General features: G+C 37.7%; 1 protein-coding gene across 2 annotated transcripts in view; it reads right to left on the reverse strand.

Moving 5' to 3' along the window:
* DSCAM (DS cell adhesion molecule) overlaps positions 1 to 16,445 on the reverse strand; it is a 695,768-nt gene extending 679,323 nt beyond the window's left edge. The window contains exon 1 of one of the 2 annotated variants that reach the window (XM_075912112.1): positions 15,858 to 16,445. In XM_075912112.1, coding sequence (XP_075768227.1) covers positions 15,858 to 15,900 — 43 coding nt within the window. In that variant the 5' untranslated portion in view covers positions 15,901 to 16,445. The remainder of the gene's footprint in view (positions 1 to 15,857) is intronic. The other variant, XM_075912115.1, reaches the window with a different exon arrangement.
* Between the last annotated feature and the right edge of the window lie 861 nt (positions 16,446 to 17,306).

Genomic DNA, 17,306 nt, shown 5'->3' on the forward strand with positions numbered 1-17,306 from the left:
ATCCATTTCAGTTATAAAAGCAGAAACAGCAGAAAATTTCCTGAAGCAGCACAACATTAAGCATACCCTTGATGTTTACCTGAGTAATCAAATGACATTTATTTGTATGAAGACCATGGGGGAAAACACTGTGATAGAAGCCAACCTGGAAAATATTTTAAACGGTTGTTTATTTTTTTAAATCTACTGTGTTTGTTTTGTTCTGAGGAAAAATGGGATTTGAGGTATTTAAAGGCAACTAGTTAGCCTTTTGAAATTGACTGTTCTAGTTGAGTTTAGTAGAATTAAGTATAGTGATGTGGGAGTTTATTACATGGTAGTGAGCAAGCCCTGAATACAAGAAATTCCCTCCAGTACAATATAACCTAGCAGAATAATTAGGTGCTACCTATATTTTAAAGATTCCAGATCATAAGGGATAAACTGTGAGCTAATTTAAATTGACTATATCCTCCACTAAGGACCTCTATCGATAATCCTTTATACATCTCAAAATAACTGTACATTAATAAAAAGGCAACCAATTACAATGCCGCACCCATTATTTCCCATTCTATTTCTCTACAATATGCTTAGAGGGGATGCTATTTTAAAATATATAGTTCAGCATCCACAATTTAAGAACTACATCTCAAAGTACAGTATGCATTTTCTGTACAGGAAAATGATTACACCAAAACAAAATCTCAAGGACTAAATGCAATATGTATTTTATTTTAGACAAATGTACTGTAAAGAGCTGAAATTTCTCCGTTTTTAAAGACATGCCACTAAAGATCTCTCTGTGCTAGAGAACCTGGTACAATTCAACTGACTTGTTTTTCTGCTGAGCCAGTGAGAAACACCCATGTTGCAAATATTCCTGGATTTAAATCAATCAATCAGTCATTCATGCAGCAACAGACACTTAGCTGCAGCAGGCGTTCCTGGATGCATGAGCGACAAAGTTTTTAGATGTTTTTCTTTAGTTTTTAAATACTTAGTTTAAATCTACACTTGTTTTTACTACATGCTAATCTTTTAAAAAGCAAAAGCAAGTAAGTTCTGGAGACTGTGTCATCTCAGAACAATCACTGTTGGGGAAGGGGGGGCAGAGGGTGGGGAAGAAACAGCTGGCAACACAGTTTGACACTACAGCCAAGGTCAGAGATAACACAGTACATAAACAACAAAAACTCTTCTCCTATTGGTTTATCCTTGCACAGCAATCTTTAGCCAGATAACAGCATCCCCTGCTGGTATCTGCCACGTACCTCTATATACTCTGCAGTCTGCTTTTTACCCAAAGGGAGCTGCCAGTATTGTATCAGATCTTTTTATATAGTAACTAAAGGCTTAAGTTATTCCTTTTCTCATTCCTATGAATTCATTAAAGATATAACCTTCTCAAAGCACTATATATTTCAAAATGTATTTTTAAATAAGTTTATTTAGGTTGTAAAGTCAAATATTAGAAAGTCAGAAAATGCTAGATTTATGGTTGCTCATGCAACTTTAATTCTGGTCCCTTTGTGTTCCCATGCCATGCGTTAAATGTAGCGGGGTTCTTGTGTGAAAAAAATAGTAAATATAGACTAGCAATGCAACAGACTTTTACCATTTAAGATACCAGACTAACTGAATCAGCTGGTAGAAAAAGGCTGCTAGCTCAGAAAGTAGATGGGCTGCAAACACTATGTGCTGTGTGTACAGTGTTTTTGGGGGGAAGTCCAGACTCTCTCCCCACAACCATTTGCCCCATTTGACATAACCAGAATATGTGTGGGGGGGAGTGGAAGGACAGACCTATGTACCAGGAACCAAGGGAGGAGTCTGGTTCACTGTCTTTTTCCCTCTCCCCAGCTGCTCCAGCAGCTTCCAGACATTTCTAGTCCAGGAAACACTAGGATAAAATAGCAATTTTTAAAAGCTTATATGTAAGCCACACCTGAATGGAATTTCATGGGATAAGCAAATGAGATATCTCTAACTCAGTGGCATTATCTGGCCCTCTACCCACCGTGCTGCTATGTACATTCATGTAAACTGTTTCTCCTTTACATGGTACAAATGCTGCCATTTCCACTTCATCATGCCCCTTTTCTTCCACTATGACTCTTCAGATGTCTTTGCTCCTTTCTACCACCTCCCAACCCAACGCCCTCTCTCATCCTCCCTCTCTTACACTAGCAACTCTTTCCTGTTTCCATGCATTACTTGTAATACCCCTGTCCCACAGAAGCTAGCTAAAAGGACTTTTCATAATATCAACAAATGAAAGAAAATAAACCCAAAACACCTAATCTTAACAAACAATATGATGTGAGCCTGTCATTATCCTGATCCCTTTGTATGTAGGCTGTCTCTCTTTGTCTCTCTTCTCATGTCCTCTCATTTTAATTAAAAGTTTATTTGTACAGTGTCTAGCACAATGAAGCTATGATCCAGATTTGGGCTTTGGGATCTACAGCAGTAGAGATAGTAATAAAGGATGAAAGACAGGTTGCTTAGTGAACGTAAGAATGGCCGTACTGGGTCAGACCAAAGGTCCATCTAGCCCAGTATCCTGTCTGCCTACGATGGCCAGCACCAGGTACCCAGAGAGGATGGACTGAAGACAATGATCAAGGGATTTGTCTCCTGCCATCCCTCTCCAGCCTCTGACAAACAGAGGCCAAGGACACCATTTTATCCCCTGGCTAATAGCCTTTTATGGACCTAACCTCCATGAAATTATCTAGCTTCTCTTTAAACTCTATTATAGTCCTAGCCTTCACAGCCTCCTCTGGCAAGGAGTTCCACAGGTTGACTACACACTGTGTGAAGAAGAACTTTCTTTTATTAGTTTTAAACATGCTACCCATTAATTTCATTTGGTGTCCTCTAGTTCTTCTATTTAGGGAACTAATAAATAACTTTTCTTTATTGGCCCTCTCCACACCACTCATGATTTTATAGACCTCTATCATATTCTCCCTCAGTCTCCTCTTTTCTAAACTAAAAAGTCCCAGTCACTTTAACCTCTCCTCATATGGGACCCATTCCAAACCCCTAATCATTTTAGTTGCCCTTTTCTGAACCCTTTCCAAGGCCAAAATATCTTTTTTGAGGTGAGGAGACCACATCTGTACACAGTATTCAAGATGTGGGCATACCATAGTTTTATACAAGGGCAGTAAGATATTCTGGGTCTTATTTTCTATCCCTTTCTTAATAATTCCTAGCATCCTATTTGCCTTTTTGACCGCTGCTGCACACTGTGTGGAAGTTTTCAGAGAACTGTCCACGATAACGCCAAGATCTCTTTCCCGATTTGTCGTAGCCAAATTAGCCCCCATCATACTGTACGTATAGTTGGGGTTATTTTTCCCAATGTGCATTACTTTACACTTATCCACATTAAATTTCATTTGCCATTTTGTTGCCCAATCACTCAGTTTGGTGAGATCTTCTTGGAGTCCCTCACACTCTGCTTCTATCCTAAACAGTTTGGTGGTATCTCACAGTCTGCTTTTGTCTTGACTATCCTAAACAGTTTGTTATCATCCGCAAACTTTACTACCTCACTGCTTACCCCTTTCTCTAGATCATTTATGAATAAGTTGAAAAGGATTGATCCCAGGACTGACCCTTGGGGGACACCACTAGTTACCCCTCTCCATTATGAAAATGTACCATTTATTCCTACCCTTTGTGTTCTGTCTTTTAACCAGTTCTCAATCCAAGAAAGGACCTTCCCTCTTATCCCATGGCCATGTAATTTACACAAGAGCCTTTGGTGAGGGACCTTGTCAAAGGATTTCTGAAAATCTAAGTATACTGTATCTGCTGGATCCCCCTTGTCCGCATGTTTGTTAACCCCTTCAAAGAACTCTAATAGATTAGTAAGACAGGATTTCCCTTTACAGAAACCATGCTGACTTTTGTCCAACAAATTATGTTCTTCTACATGCTTCGCAATTTGATTCTTTACTATTGTTTCGACTAATTTGCCCGGTACTGAAGTTAGACTTACCGGTCTGTAATTGCCGGGATCGCCTCTAGAGCCCTTTTTAAATATTGGTGTCACATTGGCTACCTTCCAGTCATTAGGTACAGAAGCTGATTTAAGGGATAGGTTACAAACCCCAGATATTAGCTCAGCAATTTCCCATTTGAGTTCTTTTAGAACCCTTGGATGAATGCCATCTGGTCCCGGAGATTTGTTATCATTAAGTTTTTCTATTTGTTCCAAAACCTCCTCTAATGACACTTCAATCCAGGACAGTTCCTCAGATTCATCACCCACAAAAGACAGAGCAGATTTGGGAATCTCCCCAACATCCTCAACCATGAAGACTGAAGACTGAATCATTTAGTTTCTCCGCAATGGCTTTATCGTCCTTGATTGCTCGTTTTATAGCTCGATCATCTAGGGGACCCACACGTTTTTTAGCAGGTTTCCTGCTTCTAATGTACTTAAAAAACATTTTGTTATTTCTTTTTGAGTTTTTGGCTAGCTGTTCCTCAAAATCTTTTTTTGCTTTTCTTATTAAATTTTTACACTTGATTTGACAGTGTTTATGTTCTTTTCTATTTATCTCACTAGGATTGGACTTCCACTTCTTAAAAGATGCCTTTTTGTCCCTCACTGCTTCTTTTACATGGTGGTTAAGCCACGATGATTCTTTTTTAGGTCTCTTGCTATGTTTTTTAATTTGGGGTATACATTTAAGTTGGGCCTCTATTATGGTGTCTTTAAAAAGTTTCCATGCAGCTTTCAGGGATCCTCCACTCGACTCAGGACTAAATTGAGAATTGCCTCTCCCCTTGTGGGTTCCTGCACCAGCTGCTCCAAGAAGCAGTCATTTAAGCCACTGAGAAATTTTATCTCCGCTTCTCTTCCTGAGGTGACATGTATCCAGTCAATATGGGGGTAATTAAAATCCCCCATTATTATAGAGTTCTTTATTTTGGTAGCCTCTCTAATCTTCCTCAGCATTTCAATGTCAGTATCGCTGTCCTGGTCAGGTGGTCGGTAATATATTCCTACTGCTAATTTCTTATTATTGGAGCATGGAATTACTATCCATAGCGATTCTATTAAACATGTTGATACATTTAATATTTTTATTTCATTTGATTCAACATTATCTTTCAGGAAAGGGCAGACTCATTACCATCCCTTTTCCGGAAAGGGGTACCAATGTAGACTCAGCCGTTATGTTTTAAAGAAGGTCAGAAGTCACTAGTGCCCTCTAACCTCCCTCTCCAAACTCCCTGTTAGCTGTTCCTGTTTGCAAGCTCCCTGGTCGCTGAGTCACAGGCTTATATAGCTCTGGTAGCCCTCCCACTGACTGACGCTCAGCCAATTAACAGAGGCTTCTAGATTTCAAACCTTTTAGAAGCTCCTTCAAACAAACCAACCAACCAACCAACCAAACAGACAAACACAAGCTCAGCACACAGCAAATAACTCCCCCACACACAAACACACACTCCAGACAGCCACTTACCACAAGGGTCCCGTTTTTACTCCTCTTTTACCTGGAGCACTCCCTCTCCAAACTCCCTGTTAGCTGTTCCTTTTCGCAAGTGCATAGAGAGTAGGGGTAAATATTTCAAGTATACAGTAAGACTGAGAGGAAAGAGAAAGAATATATTCCTAAATTTGTGAAGCTAAAAGTGCAGACTGAAATTTTTTTAAAAATGCCAAAAACACTTCCAGAAATACCTAAAATAACCGAGACCCTATTTAGGGACCCCCAGATTAATGGGTGGATATTATGACATTGCATCATTAAGTTTCAATTTTACCAACAACTTCTGGCTCACCAGGTCCAGAAGGGTACACAATTAAACAAACTGCAAGGCAGGAACTAAACAGGAACAAACCATTAGAGCATGATTTTTAGTAGTAGTTGGATTCAGTGCTGTGCTCCTCATTCCTCTTGCAGGATAAACTAGGATAGGCCTTTTCTACCTGTAACAAGAGCGGGGAACCTTTTTTGGCTCAGGAGCCACTAACCCACAGAAATATCCAACCCTCACTGATGTGGCCCCTGACTGAGAAGAAAGAAAGACACTTCCCACATTCCCACTTCCCACACCAGAGCCCAGGGGGCCCATGCTAGTAGATTTTGTGCGCTCCAGCCTCTGGGGAGGGGGGGAGAAGAGGCAGAGAGGTTGGAGCACCAGTGCAGACTCTCCAATTCTAGGGAGAGATCCCCACGCCTTGGGAGCCAGATTTAAAACATGTCTCTTGTGTATATTGAAAACCGGTTTTCCTCTTTCACCACCACTAGCCTGACCTCACAGAACAGCACATAGTACTTCCCCTTTGTGGCACATGTCCTGTTCTCCCAGTCTTTATGTGCTCACACCAAGAGTGTTTTGGTCCTGGTGAAACAAACAGAAATCAAGAGACCAACAGTCAGCGTCAGCTAATCACCTATATTGTGTTTAGAGATTTCTATTGGCCCTGGTTTGAGCCAGTACATAATTTGAAAGTCCACTCCCTCCTTCCAAATCTCTATCTGCATTTAATCTTCTTCATCCTCTGACTCAATAGGACTTAAAACCATGCTTAAGTGCACAAAGATAGTTGATCCCTTGCTGCTGCAGTAGCATGGCAGTCCACACTTATGGCCTAGAGAAAATGTAATTTAATATTTTTATTCATGGCTGCTCCATGGCACTTTTATTTTTCCATCAGGTTAAATGCATTTTTAAAAAACCCTCTCTCTGCTTTCAACTGTAAAAAATAACATTGGTGAAGTCAAGTGGGGACAATGGCCTCCAATTGCCTAATCCATCAGGGAGGGGAGACCAATCAGACCCAGGGCTAGCATTTCTAGTTTTATACATACCCTTCCCATTGTCTAACAAAACAGGTAACTGACTCCTTTCAGGGAATACTAACCTCACTGTGGGTACATCTAGGCTGTGTCCAGACTCAAGGGTTTTTTCGAAAAAAGTAGCCTTTTTTCGAAAAAACTTCACCTGTGTCTAGACTACAGCTGCGTTCTTTCAAAATTAAAGTGAAAGAACGAGGTTTTTCTTTCGACGGCGGAAAACCTCATTTCACGAGGAAGAATGCCTTTTTTCGAAGGTGCTCTTTTGAAAAAAGGCGTTCTTGAATGCAAACAGCGCTTTTTCAAAAGAGACCATCCAGACTGCCTGGGTGCTTTCTTTCGAAAAAGCGGCTTGCTTTTTCGAAAGTACTGCTTGCAGTCTAGACGCTCTTTTTCGAAAGAGGCTTGCAGTCTAGACGTAACCCTAGATAGTGATGCTATTTCGGGATACTTCCGTTATCCCGAAATAGCATTTTCCATGTCTTGACAGCACACCTGTTATTTAAAAATAGCTTTCAAAATAACAGGTACACTATTCTAATGTTCCTGTAACCTTTATTCCACATGGATCAGGTAACATTTCTGAATAGCACTCTATTTTGAAATGCACTTGAAATAAGCTACACAATTTGCGTAGCTCAAATTGCGTAGCTAATTTTGAGCTACGGAAGAAGTGTAAATGCACCCTGTGTTACTTGTCTCCCACAGAGGATATCGAAATAACAACATACATAGAAATACACAACTTCTGTGTGTTTCTCTGTATGGCTGCTCTTCTGAGCCAGCTTATCTCCTCGGGTTCACACACTTAGGGTATGTCTATACTACAGAGTTTTGTCGGAAAAAACAGTCCGACAAAACTTGAGGAACAGCCACCCACAATTGCATTCTTCCACAAGAAAATCAAAAGAACAGAGGGGTTTTTCCAGCACTGATAATCCTCATTCTATGAGGAAGAAGCCTTTTTGCGAAAGAGCTCTTTCGCAAAAAGGTGTGTGTGGATGGGGAAGAGCGAGTTTTTTCAGAAGAAGAGAAAAGAGGAAAAAGCACAGGTGCCCTAGTGGCCATTCCATCCACAGCTTACATAAGAGAGAGCTTCCATTCAATTTGGACACTCTCTTTCGAAAAAGCAGATCGCTTTTTCGATGCACTTTTGCAGTGTGGACACTTTTGTTCGGAAGACATTTTTTCAGAAGGTCTATTCTGAAAAAAGCTTCTTCCGAAAGAAGCCTGCAGTCTAGATATAGCCTTACTCCCCACTTAAACCCTCATTTAGTATCACAGAACAATGCTACTAAACAACTAGCAGCCTCATAGGAATTAAAATATGCCAGGTAAGAAAATACTCGTTAAGAGCAGTACAGAAGATAACAAGCCAGTCCCAACTTACATCAAGTCTCTTCATACTATGGCAACTATAAAAATGAAACAATGAGTGCAGCCACTCTGCACTGGGAAAGGCAGAAGTCCTTAGTGTGCAGATTTCAGCATAGGTCAATCATTTGCAAACACAACATGGCAGCATTTCTTTTCCCTGGAATTCACACCCTGGGAGATGCCTGTCATGGAGTTGCTCTGTCTATCCTTTATCTTTATAATTGCCATAGCTATGAGTAAAGATGCATAGACACCGGATGATTCAAAGCTTCAATGCAATGCATATTAATTCAGGTCAGAGTGTATTAACAATGCTGTCCATCCCATTAGAATATTTCTGGTCACTCCAGAAATCGTGTCTCTAATTTCTTATTATTATCATAGTCATCTTTTCAGGGCAGTTTGTTTGGTTTTAAAGTTATTATTTATTTTACCCATATCTCAAAATAAATTAGAAAAGAAATCTGTGGGAATATCATTTTCAATATTTTCTGACAATACAGAGAGGTGCCCTAATTTAAGACAAATCTTTGTTATGTGATTAATGTGGAATTAAGTGTAAAGAGACAACAGCATCTAAGGTTGGACATGAGAGCAAGCTTCCTGTTTTTCTTTACACAGTAGTTTCCAAGTCATCACACATATGGTATATAATTTTGTCCCAGCTTGTAACACTGACAGCATTAGATTAACAACTGTGTGCTTGGTCTTCAGCTTAGGTGATGCAGCGCACGTTCAGGTGCCTTGAATGGTATTTCATCAACATAGCCTCTGAGCTGCGGCACTCCCGTTTGTTTGCATCTGGCTTTGTAGCTGCCATCTAAACATGTACCGCGAGTGCCACTCCCAGCAGCGTTCCCGTGCTCTCCTGTGTTCCGGAGCTCATGGGTGGTCTGCCCTTCTAGAATGTTCAGCACATAGGCTGATCAGTGATTCAGCACAGTTTGCTGCGCTGCTCTCTCTCTGAGTTACTAGGAAGCTCCAGGGATGCAGGCGTTTAGTGCGGAGGTGCCTCTCTTTCTCATCGCCACTGCATTTAAAAATGGCTTTCTATAAATAGGACTGCTGGCTCATTCTTAAATCTTACTCTCTGCCTCCTGAGTAAAAATAACTTAAATAGGGACGCAGGCAAGACTCGTTAATCTCTGTCATTCTGACTATCCATCCACTAGCCTTTCCTTCTTCCTGTCTCTGTCCTAATATCTGTTCTCCCATTTCACTAGGAGATATATTTAGGCAGCCTATTTTCTCTTGTCCTGGTGATTAAGTCATTACTTTAAAGGGAGAAAATATTTATAAAGTCACGAGAAATGAGTAACAAACAATAGCTGGGGGTCAGTGTGTAAAATCAAGGGCAAAAACCACCAGGTAACAAATAGCTATGGAATGCATGTTTTACTTTTAATTTTCTTCAATGCTTTGGAATATTTTAATATGGAAGGCTCTTTTGAAAGGCTTCTTCCATTTCATTTTGTTGAAACTTTAACCGTGGTTTCTATGAGATAGTATAGGCCCATCGATTAATGAAATGAAATGGCTTTGTAAATAAGTAAGGTTAAGAAGATGGGGTTTGTTGTATGTAATAAAATAATACAAGAAAATAAATCTTTCAATAGACCAGAGGAAAAATAAAGCACATATTAAAATAAATAAAGACGGTTTCAATATATTGAGATCTTGAAAGATATCAAATTACATTTTGAAATAAGTAATATAACAGTCTTTCCCCCTCATTCACCTTGGAGTAGGTATTCAGGATCTTATAGTTTTGAATACATCGGTGAACTTTATTATTCAAGAGGGTATGTATGATACCAGTAAGCTAGGCTCTTTAAATAAGGAATATTTTTTAAAACCAGGAAATATGCTGCAACTTTAAGTAATCCGGGCAAGATAATAAATTCTCACATCTTCTAAAGAAATGTCCATTTTGCCATGCGATAGGAATTGCAATACTAAATCAGAACCAAAGACACACTTAAAGAAAACATTCCACTCCATTTATAGCCAGTACAAGATTCTTCAATGGAAGCGCTAAGACCCACATGATGGACCATGGATACAATGATCTGTCTTTAAGGGAAATTTTTTCCTAACTCAGAATGAATATCTTGACCTATGATCTAAATTATTAGCAATGATATCACTTTGAAATAAAAGAGTTGATTGGAAAATGGATTACTGTCTCAAAAAGGATTTAAAAGACACCACACAGAGACACACACATGCACGCACTCATTCTGAATGGAGGGGGAAAAAAGCCAAAATTTCCAAATTTAATCACAAAACAAAATTCTGAAAAAAAAAACAATTAGAAGATTTCAATTTGATTCATTTGCAATATTTTGTTTCAATTTTGACATTTTTTAAATTTGTATATAAAATAAGTCATTTGGGGGGAAAAAATCAAAACCTTTCATTCTGAAAATGGTAAAACTGGATGTTTAAAAATTTGCAAAACATGTTTTCTAGGATTTTTTCCCCCAAAACAAATTTGATACAGTTTTGTTACAGTTTTACAACAAATGTCAGCTTTATTGAAACATCACCTTCTGACAAACATTTTGACCAAAAGCATGTCAATTAGTTCTAAAAAATAATACTAATTGTAGCTAGAGCAACTGCTTAAAACATATACACTGTTCTGGTTTAAGGTTTTGTACTGGTGTCCATCCCTGTTGTATCAGATCATTTATAACACTGTTTTGCAAACATCTTGAAAATCATGCCCTGTATTCCTGGCCCTGCTAGAGACACCTTTTGTAACAATCTAGAGAATAATTTATGGCTCACCTTCCTGAGCTTTGGGGTGCTGAGAAAGGCTTAAACCAAGATTTTCAAAAAGGAGCCATAAAATTAAGCTCCCAAGTCCATAATTCAGGCACCTAAATAGAGAGTCTGATTTTCAAAAATGCTGAGCACCCATTAGCTTCAATTAAAGAAAAGACCTGATGTATGATGGTGTGGGGAGTTGAATGCTACCTCTGTAAATGACATAATTCAATACAGTGTGGAACTGCTGAGTGTAGGCAGGTTAAAATCAATCAACCAACCTCAGGCTATCCATTAGTTTTCCCACTCACCAGTTCCTCTGACCTTTAATACCCAAAAAGCCTGCTGCTGCATCACTGAAGTGAAGGGGGGTTTACCATTGTCTTCAGTGTATGCTAAATCAAGCCCCAGTCTCTCACTACACCTTCTTGCTATTTGTGGAAATCAACCTTATTTTCAACTTTAATACAAATGTCGCCTGTAGTCTTCTTGTCATTAATAATTGTTATTCAATGCTCCCAGGAGAAAAAGAAAACAGAACAGTGAGCTCTGCAAATTAAAAGGGATAGTGACTCTGCAAGGCAGCCTACCTTCAAATCCTCCTTTCAGTGACTGTTTATTCACACTGTTTTGAAGTGTTGCCAGTCTTGTGTGGTTTGCTGCCCACTAGTGTCCTGTGACACTGACACACTAACATGCAGGCAGCATGTCATCATATATCTTAGTTTATGTTTGGTGAAGCTGGTCAGGAATTCTTAAAAGTTCAGTAATTGCCATACTCTGGAATATCACTAAAAAGAGAAATGAGATCTCTCTTGATGTGTAGGAATAGATTTCTGTTGCACTCTGTCTAGCTGTCTAGTTAATGTAAATTTCATTCTAATCACTCAGTGACCAACTAATACTCAGTGAAAGAAAAGAATTAAAAGCCTCAGAAGTAACAAGGTCAAAATGAATCAGTAAGATTGAGCTATCCACAGACATGTCAATGACTGTATATCAACACAAAGTATTTTACTACCTGAAAGCAAAGTTTTGGCTACTCAAAGTATATTTTGGTGTCACAGCTATTTAAAAAAAATCCTTCCATGGGGGCACAAGTCCCATTTATCCCAGTAAAAATGATAGCCTTCTGGTTTGTTTCTAGCAATACTGAGCATTATTTCTTGTGGCAAGAGCTCCTAGTATTATTCCTCTTGTACCTTATTATATTTTCTGTCTGTTCACTCAGCCCCCAACCCAGTTTACAGTCTGGCTCTTGTCCTGCATCCAGTCGGATATGCTAGTAAAACTCCTTTGATAGATCAAAGATGGACATGTGCACCCTGAGATTCATTCATTCTGAATATAAAATGGAAATCATTTTAAAGATAATTTATTTGTAGTGTCAGCTGTATTGTATTGGGTACATCCTGGTGATCCACTGATTTCAAAGATCAATGGACCACAGGCAAACAAGAATTGCAGTGGAAGAGAAGCCTGGAAATGGTTTCAGCATATTTATGTCAACATGTTGAAATGTTACCAAGAAACACTGACATTTGAATATGCAGAGCAATAATATGTTTAACTATAAATTTAAAATAAGCTAGTGTATCACATGGGTACAGGCATTCTGAGATATGTTAAAAAAAGGTTTGACCTTTATGATTTTTCCATGAATCAATCAATAAAGTATGCCTACACTCATTGGGACTGAACTAAAATGGATTTTTACACTTATAACAATCATTTAAATGTTGCATCTAGCATATTCTAATACAAGAGGTAAATTCTCAGTGTGTTGCTCCAAGTTGTAACTCCATCATTGTCCTTATCAGCTGGAGCTGTGCAGCGTAAGTCACTGTTTTGAAAGTGTACCTCCATCTTCTCCAATGGACCTGTATTTATGGTTAATAATATTTTACCCGGGTTTTAAGAATCCAAGAGTATTACATAAATAGAATCAGTGGTTTCAATAAAAATACACTTAATATTTGGAAATTGTGTTTCAGAGTCCTATTATTTTGATAGTGAAGTGGACTAATACTCTATAGCACTGATAAGTAAGATATTTTGCACACAGTAAGTCCATCTAGTGAAGGTGCCATGTATTGTGATGAGATATTTGTGCTGAGAAATTATAGAAAGACAAGAGGGGGCCAATTCATGGACTCTCCAATAGAAATTTTGTCATATAGAAAGATTTCAGGATTGGGCCCTATGTGTGTTAAACAAAAAAGGTAAGAAAAGGAATTAAAATGAATAGTGTTAATTGTGATACTAGATTTTTATTTAATTTTATAATATATCTAGAACATAATTAGATGCACATACATGTGTGTGGCAAGAGTGCATGTGTGTTGAAAGTAGATATAGTACAGTTCCCAGGGGACTTCTGAAAGGAAGGTCAGTAACAGCAATAACAAGTCAAGCTTCAATAGTTAATTTTTATACAGTATCATAAAAGAGTGCCACATATTCTATAATATTATCTACCTTGAGGCAGACCAATTCACGTAAATGTAAATATAGCATATGCATTTGTGTACACTGTACTTTCCTTCAAACACAGAAGTATTCATCATTTTCAAAATATCACCAATTTTGTGCCATGGTCACATGAAGAGTGTATTGTAATTTCAACAGTATTACTAAAAACACTGTAACAATGAAGTTTGATGTTTTACATATAGCCAGACACTACCTCAGGAAACACTTATCATATGTATTATTTTATATTTATCCTTAGCTCCCCTAAATGCAGAAGTATTGCCTTCCCAGATTTTATGTTTGTTTACATACTCTGTGTGGGTACATATAAGAAACTGCATACAGAAAGAGAGAGAGAGAGAGATTAGTATCTTACATCTACTTTATCATTGAAAATTAATGTCAAAATATCCGTTTTAAACCATCTTAAAGTTAATAAATATTCACAGAACCATCCATTAGATATTTCTAATGTTGTAAAATTTAAAAAATTGTGGTGTGTACATACCATGTATGAACAACCACATATACATAGATATGTAGATCAGCATAAAATCTGGGAAAATGCACTTATCTTTTCTATTTAGAGTGTTATGTATTCTGAATTTTTTTTCTGTTTAATTTTGGTCCAAATTTCTGAATGTTGAAACTGAGAAATTGCTGCAGTCTACGTGAGTAAATGACAGAAACTGTTTCTCATACAATTTTAGTCTTAAAAGGAAAACAAAAATAATGTATTGCTCTTCAGAATTGCAGATTTTTATTTATTTATTTTTTCAGGTAGCCTACCTTCAAAGCCTGCTATTTAAACTGCTGTGAATTGATGTGTGCGCAGGGTACATATATATCTGTTTGTCAAAGACACAATTTTTGGACACAGATGTTGCAGTTCTAATTTTCTATGCAAATCCTTGTTTAACTGAATAGACCTGATCAGCGAATATACTTTCACAATGATCCTTCCCGTGTTATTGAAAGCAAATCTCATCTCTAAGGTATATGACTACAATGCCATCTGACAAAATAAATAAATACATTCTTAATGCTAGTTATTTCAATGTCTTCACAGCTAGAAGGAATTCAAAATAAAAAGTTTGGGAGTTATTTTGGTCATATTGCATTATACAGTATCTTATGCACCAAAACATTTTAAAGATATACCTAGATACATCTTGCTTCCTTCTTTATCTTCCTTCCTTCCTGATTCATATTTTATTGCCTTAATTTTATGATATTTCTATATATTCATACTGGATTTGCTTTGACTGTCAATGTATTTTCTCATCTAGTATATACCTAAGCTAATGTGAAAGCACCCTCATCCAGCATTCATTTGTCACCCTTTGCTTGGGGCTTCAGTTATATTTGTATCTTCCAAGGGAAAAAATTACACTTTACCCTGTGCTTCTCCCTCATTCATTCATTCATTCTTGAAACATTTTCCTATTCTATCTGCCGTGCCTATTTTGAAAATTGTGTGCTAAAGCTTTACAGTTCAACCATCAGTGTAAAATGAATTTTAGGCAGTGTTATGTGCTCAAATTTGAAAATAGAAAGACAAAATAATAGGATAAACTAGCATCACAGTATACAGCATGATCTGTTTTCTATCCTGTAAGATACTACATTTATGAGCATTTTACCTGTTGTAGAATTCAATATGCATTTTAGGATGATACATAGTCTTTGACCATATGTAAGTCTAAGTATTAAATATGTAAATCCTCACCTGTATTAATAACATTAAAAACTGTGGAAACATTTATCTGTTGCAAGGGAGTACATAAACAAGATTTTTCTTTATTGTTTTCCCATGATTATTTTCCCTTCATAACTTTCACTGAGTCTTCAACCTTTTTTAGATGATGTAATGCTTATGAGTGCATATTTTTACATAAATGAGTGTGTTGAACACATAGCAGGTACCTTCTCAGAGAAATGATGGCAAAAGAAAAATTCAAATTATTTTTCCTTAAATAAAAAGCCTGTATTACTTTGGTCAAATCATGTGATTATTTAAGCACTGATATATAAAAACATGACAAAAAAATCAAAAACCAAAAGCTTAATGTACAAGACCTTCAAATTCACTCAGTATGCTCTTACAGATTGATGCTCAGCTTGGCAAAATTCTGTATTATTTTCAGCCAAAAAAGAAAAATTGCATCTATCCCTATTTCATCAAGCACAGTTTTATTTTGAATGAGGAAGATATATAGTAACACACTTAGGTTATGGGCACTTACTTTGCTAGGTAAGCTAGTTTAAATGATTACAGAGCAATTTCTTCCTTCTCCCCACAGCTGCTAACAACCACTGCGATGCTTTAAACACAAAAGATAAAAAAAAATCCAATTCCCTTTGACACCCTTCCCAATTAGCTGAAATTAAATGAATCACAAACTAAATGATTATATTGCTCACCATTCAAGATGCTCTGGAACAAGAAGATAGCCAATATCCACATGCCCCTGCTCCTTCCTAGCCTCCCAGCTATGTGCTTAGCTTTCCACTCTTTTCCTTGCTTTCTGTTTCCCTGTTTGTCAACTGCAAGGTTAAAGCTGCAAGCTATGAGAGAAGATCAGTCCAGCTTATTTTGCTGGTAGCCGTGTGTAGCTGCTTGGAGATTGCGTGAATGTGTCTGATTGTCCTTAAAGCAAGTGATCTGTCTCTCCTTTAGCTTCTGTTCTCCACTGACACTTGCTTGCTGGCTTTCTGTTTCAGAAAGATGCAGCTAGAGGAAAAAGAGGAGGCGGGTGCTTTAAGCCCAGGTGTGTCGTTAGCTCAGGGAGACACCAGCAGGTTTGCAGAGGCAGATCCGCAGGTGAAAAAATCTTCCAATGCAAGCACAAGATCATCCCTGGTACTATCCAGCCCAGATCTGCAGAAACCAGGCTACATATACACCACCCTTCAACCACCACATCCAGGCAGCAAGCAAGCAGACAGGCACATCTTTCCTCTCCTTCAGCTTTAATCACATTGATCCCTCTGCTAACCTTCTCTGCCTCTGAGCAGAACAGAGGAAAGTATTAACCCTATCACAAGCTTCTGTCAATTTTAGCCCTCTGCAGTCTTAAAGCAGCAGAAAGTATCCATAGCAGGGGGGGGGGAACAAGACCAATAGAAGAACATAGTAGAATATTATACATTTCTGTAGTTGATATCCGTTTGGCATCAGCTTAATTTTATATGACTAATGTGTTGACAAGTAGTAGAGGGTGGCACTTTTAGAAGGTCATAGCTTAGACACAGAATCATGTGAAATAATTTACTGAGATTCTCAATAAAATAGTAAACTATGTTTCTAATGCTTCCAATGCAATGTAGGCTCTGAAGTGTTTCTTTACTGTAGGAACTGATTTTTTTTTTGTCTTTTAGTAAAACTGTAAATTACAGCCTCACTAACTAAACCAATCTGTGCTTCTACTTTGCCTTTCATTATGTGAAGACCAGTCACAAAATTGAAACATTAAAATACAATAACTAGAATCAATACTGTGAACTACATAGTTGTAATAGGCTAATTCAAGATTTGTGTTACAATTAATGAAACTTAAAACAAAAATGTCTTATTTATTAGTGGTCCAGAGAATCCTGCATTATCCCAATGAGAGTTTTGCAGGGTACATAATTAAAGTGAGGACTTACAGACAACAGATTCATAATAAACATCTCTTTTGCGGTCTTAAAAATGGCCAACTTGGCAAGAACTGACCTTGCTCACTATAATAGAGCTCAAGAAAGGTTGCCCAAAAATAAGATCAAAGGAGAAACAGATCTAGAAAGTTCAATAATATAGCCAAAGAGAAAAGAAGCATAGTTGAGAGACTTCACTGATATATTAATATTGGTCTTAAAAGTATCAGAAGC

This window comes from Pelodiscus sinensis, chromosome 1 (assembly GCF_049634645.1).
Source record: "Pelodiscus sinensis isolate JC-2024 chromosome 1, ASM4963464v1, whole genome shotgun sequence".
NCBI lineage: Eukaryota > Metazoa > Chordata > Testudines > Trionychidae > Pelodiscus > Pelodiscus sinensis.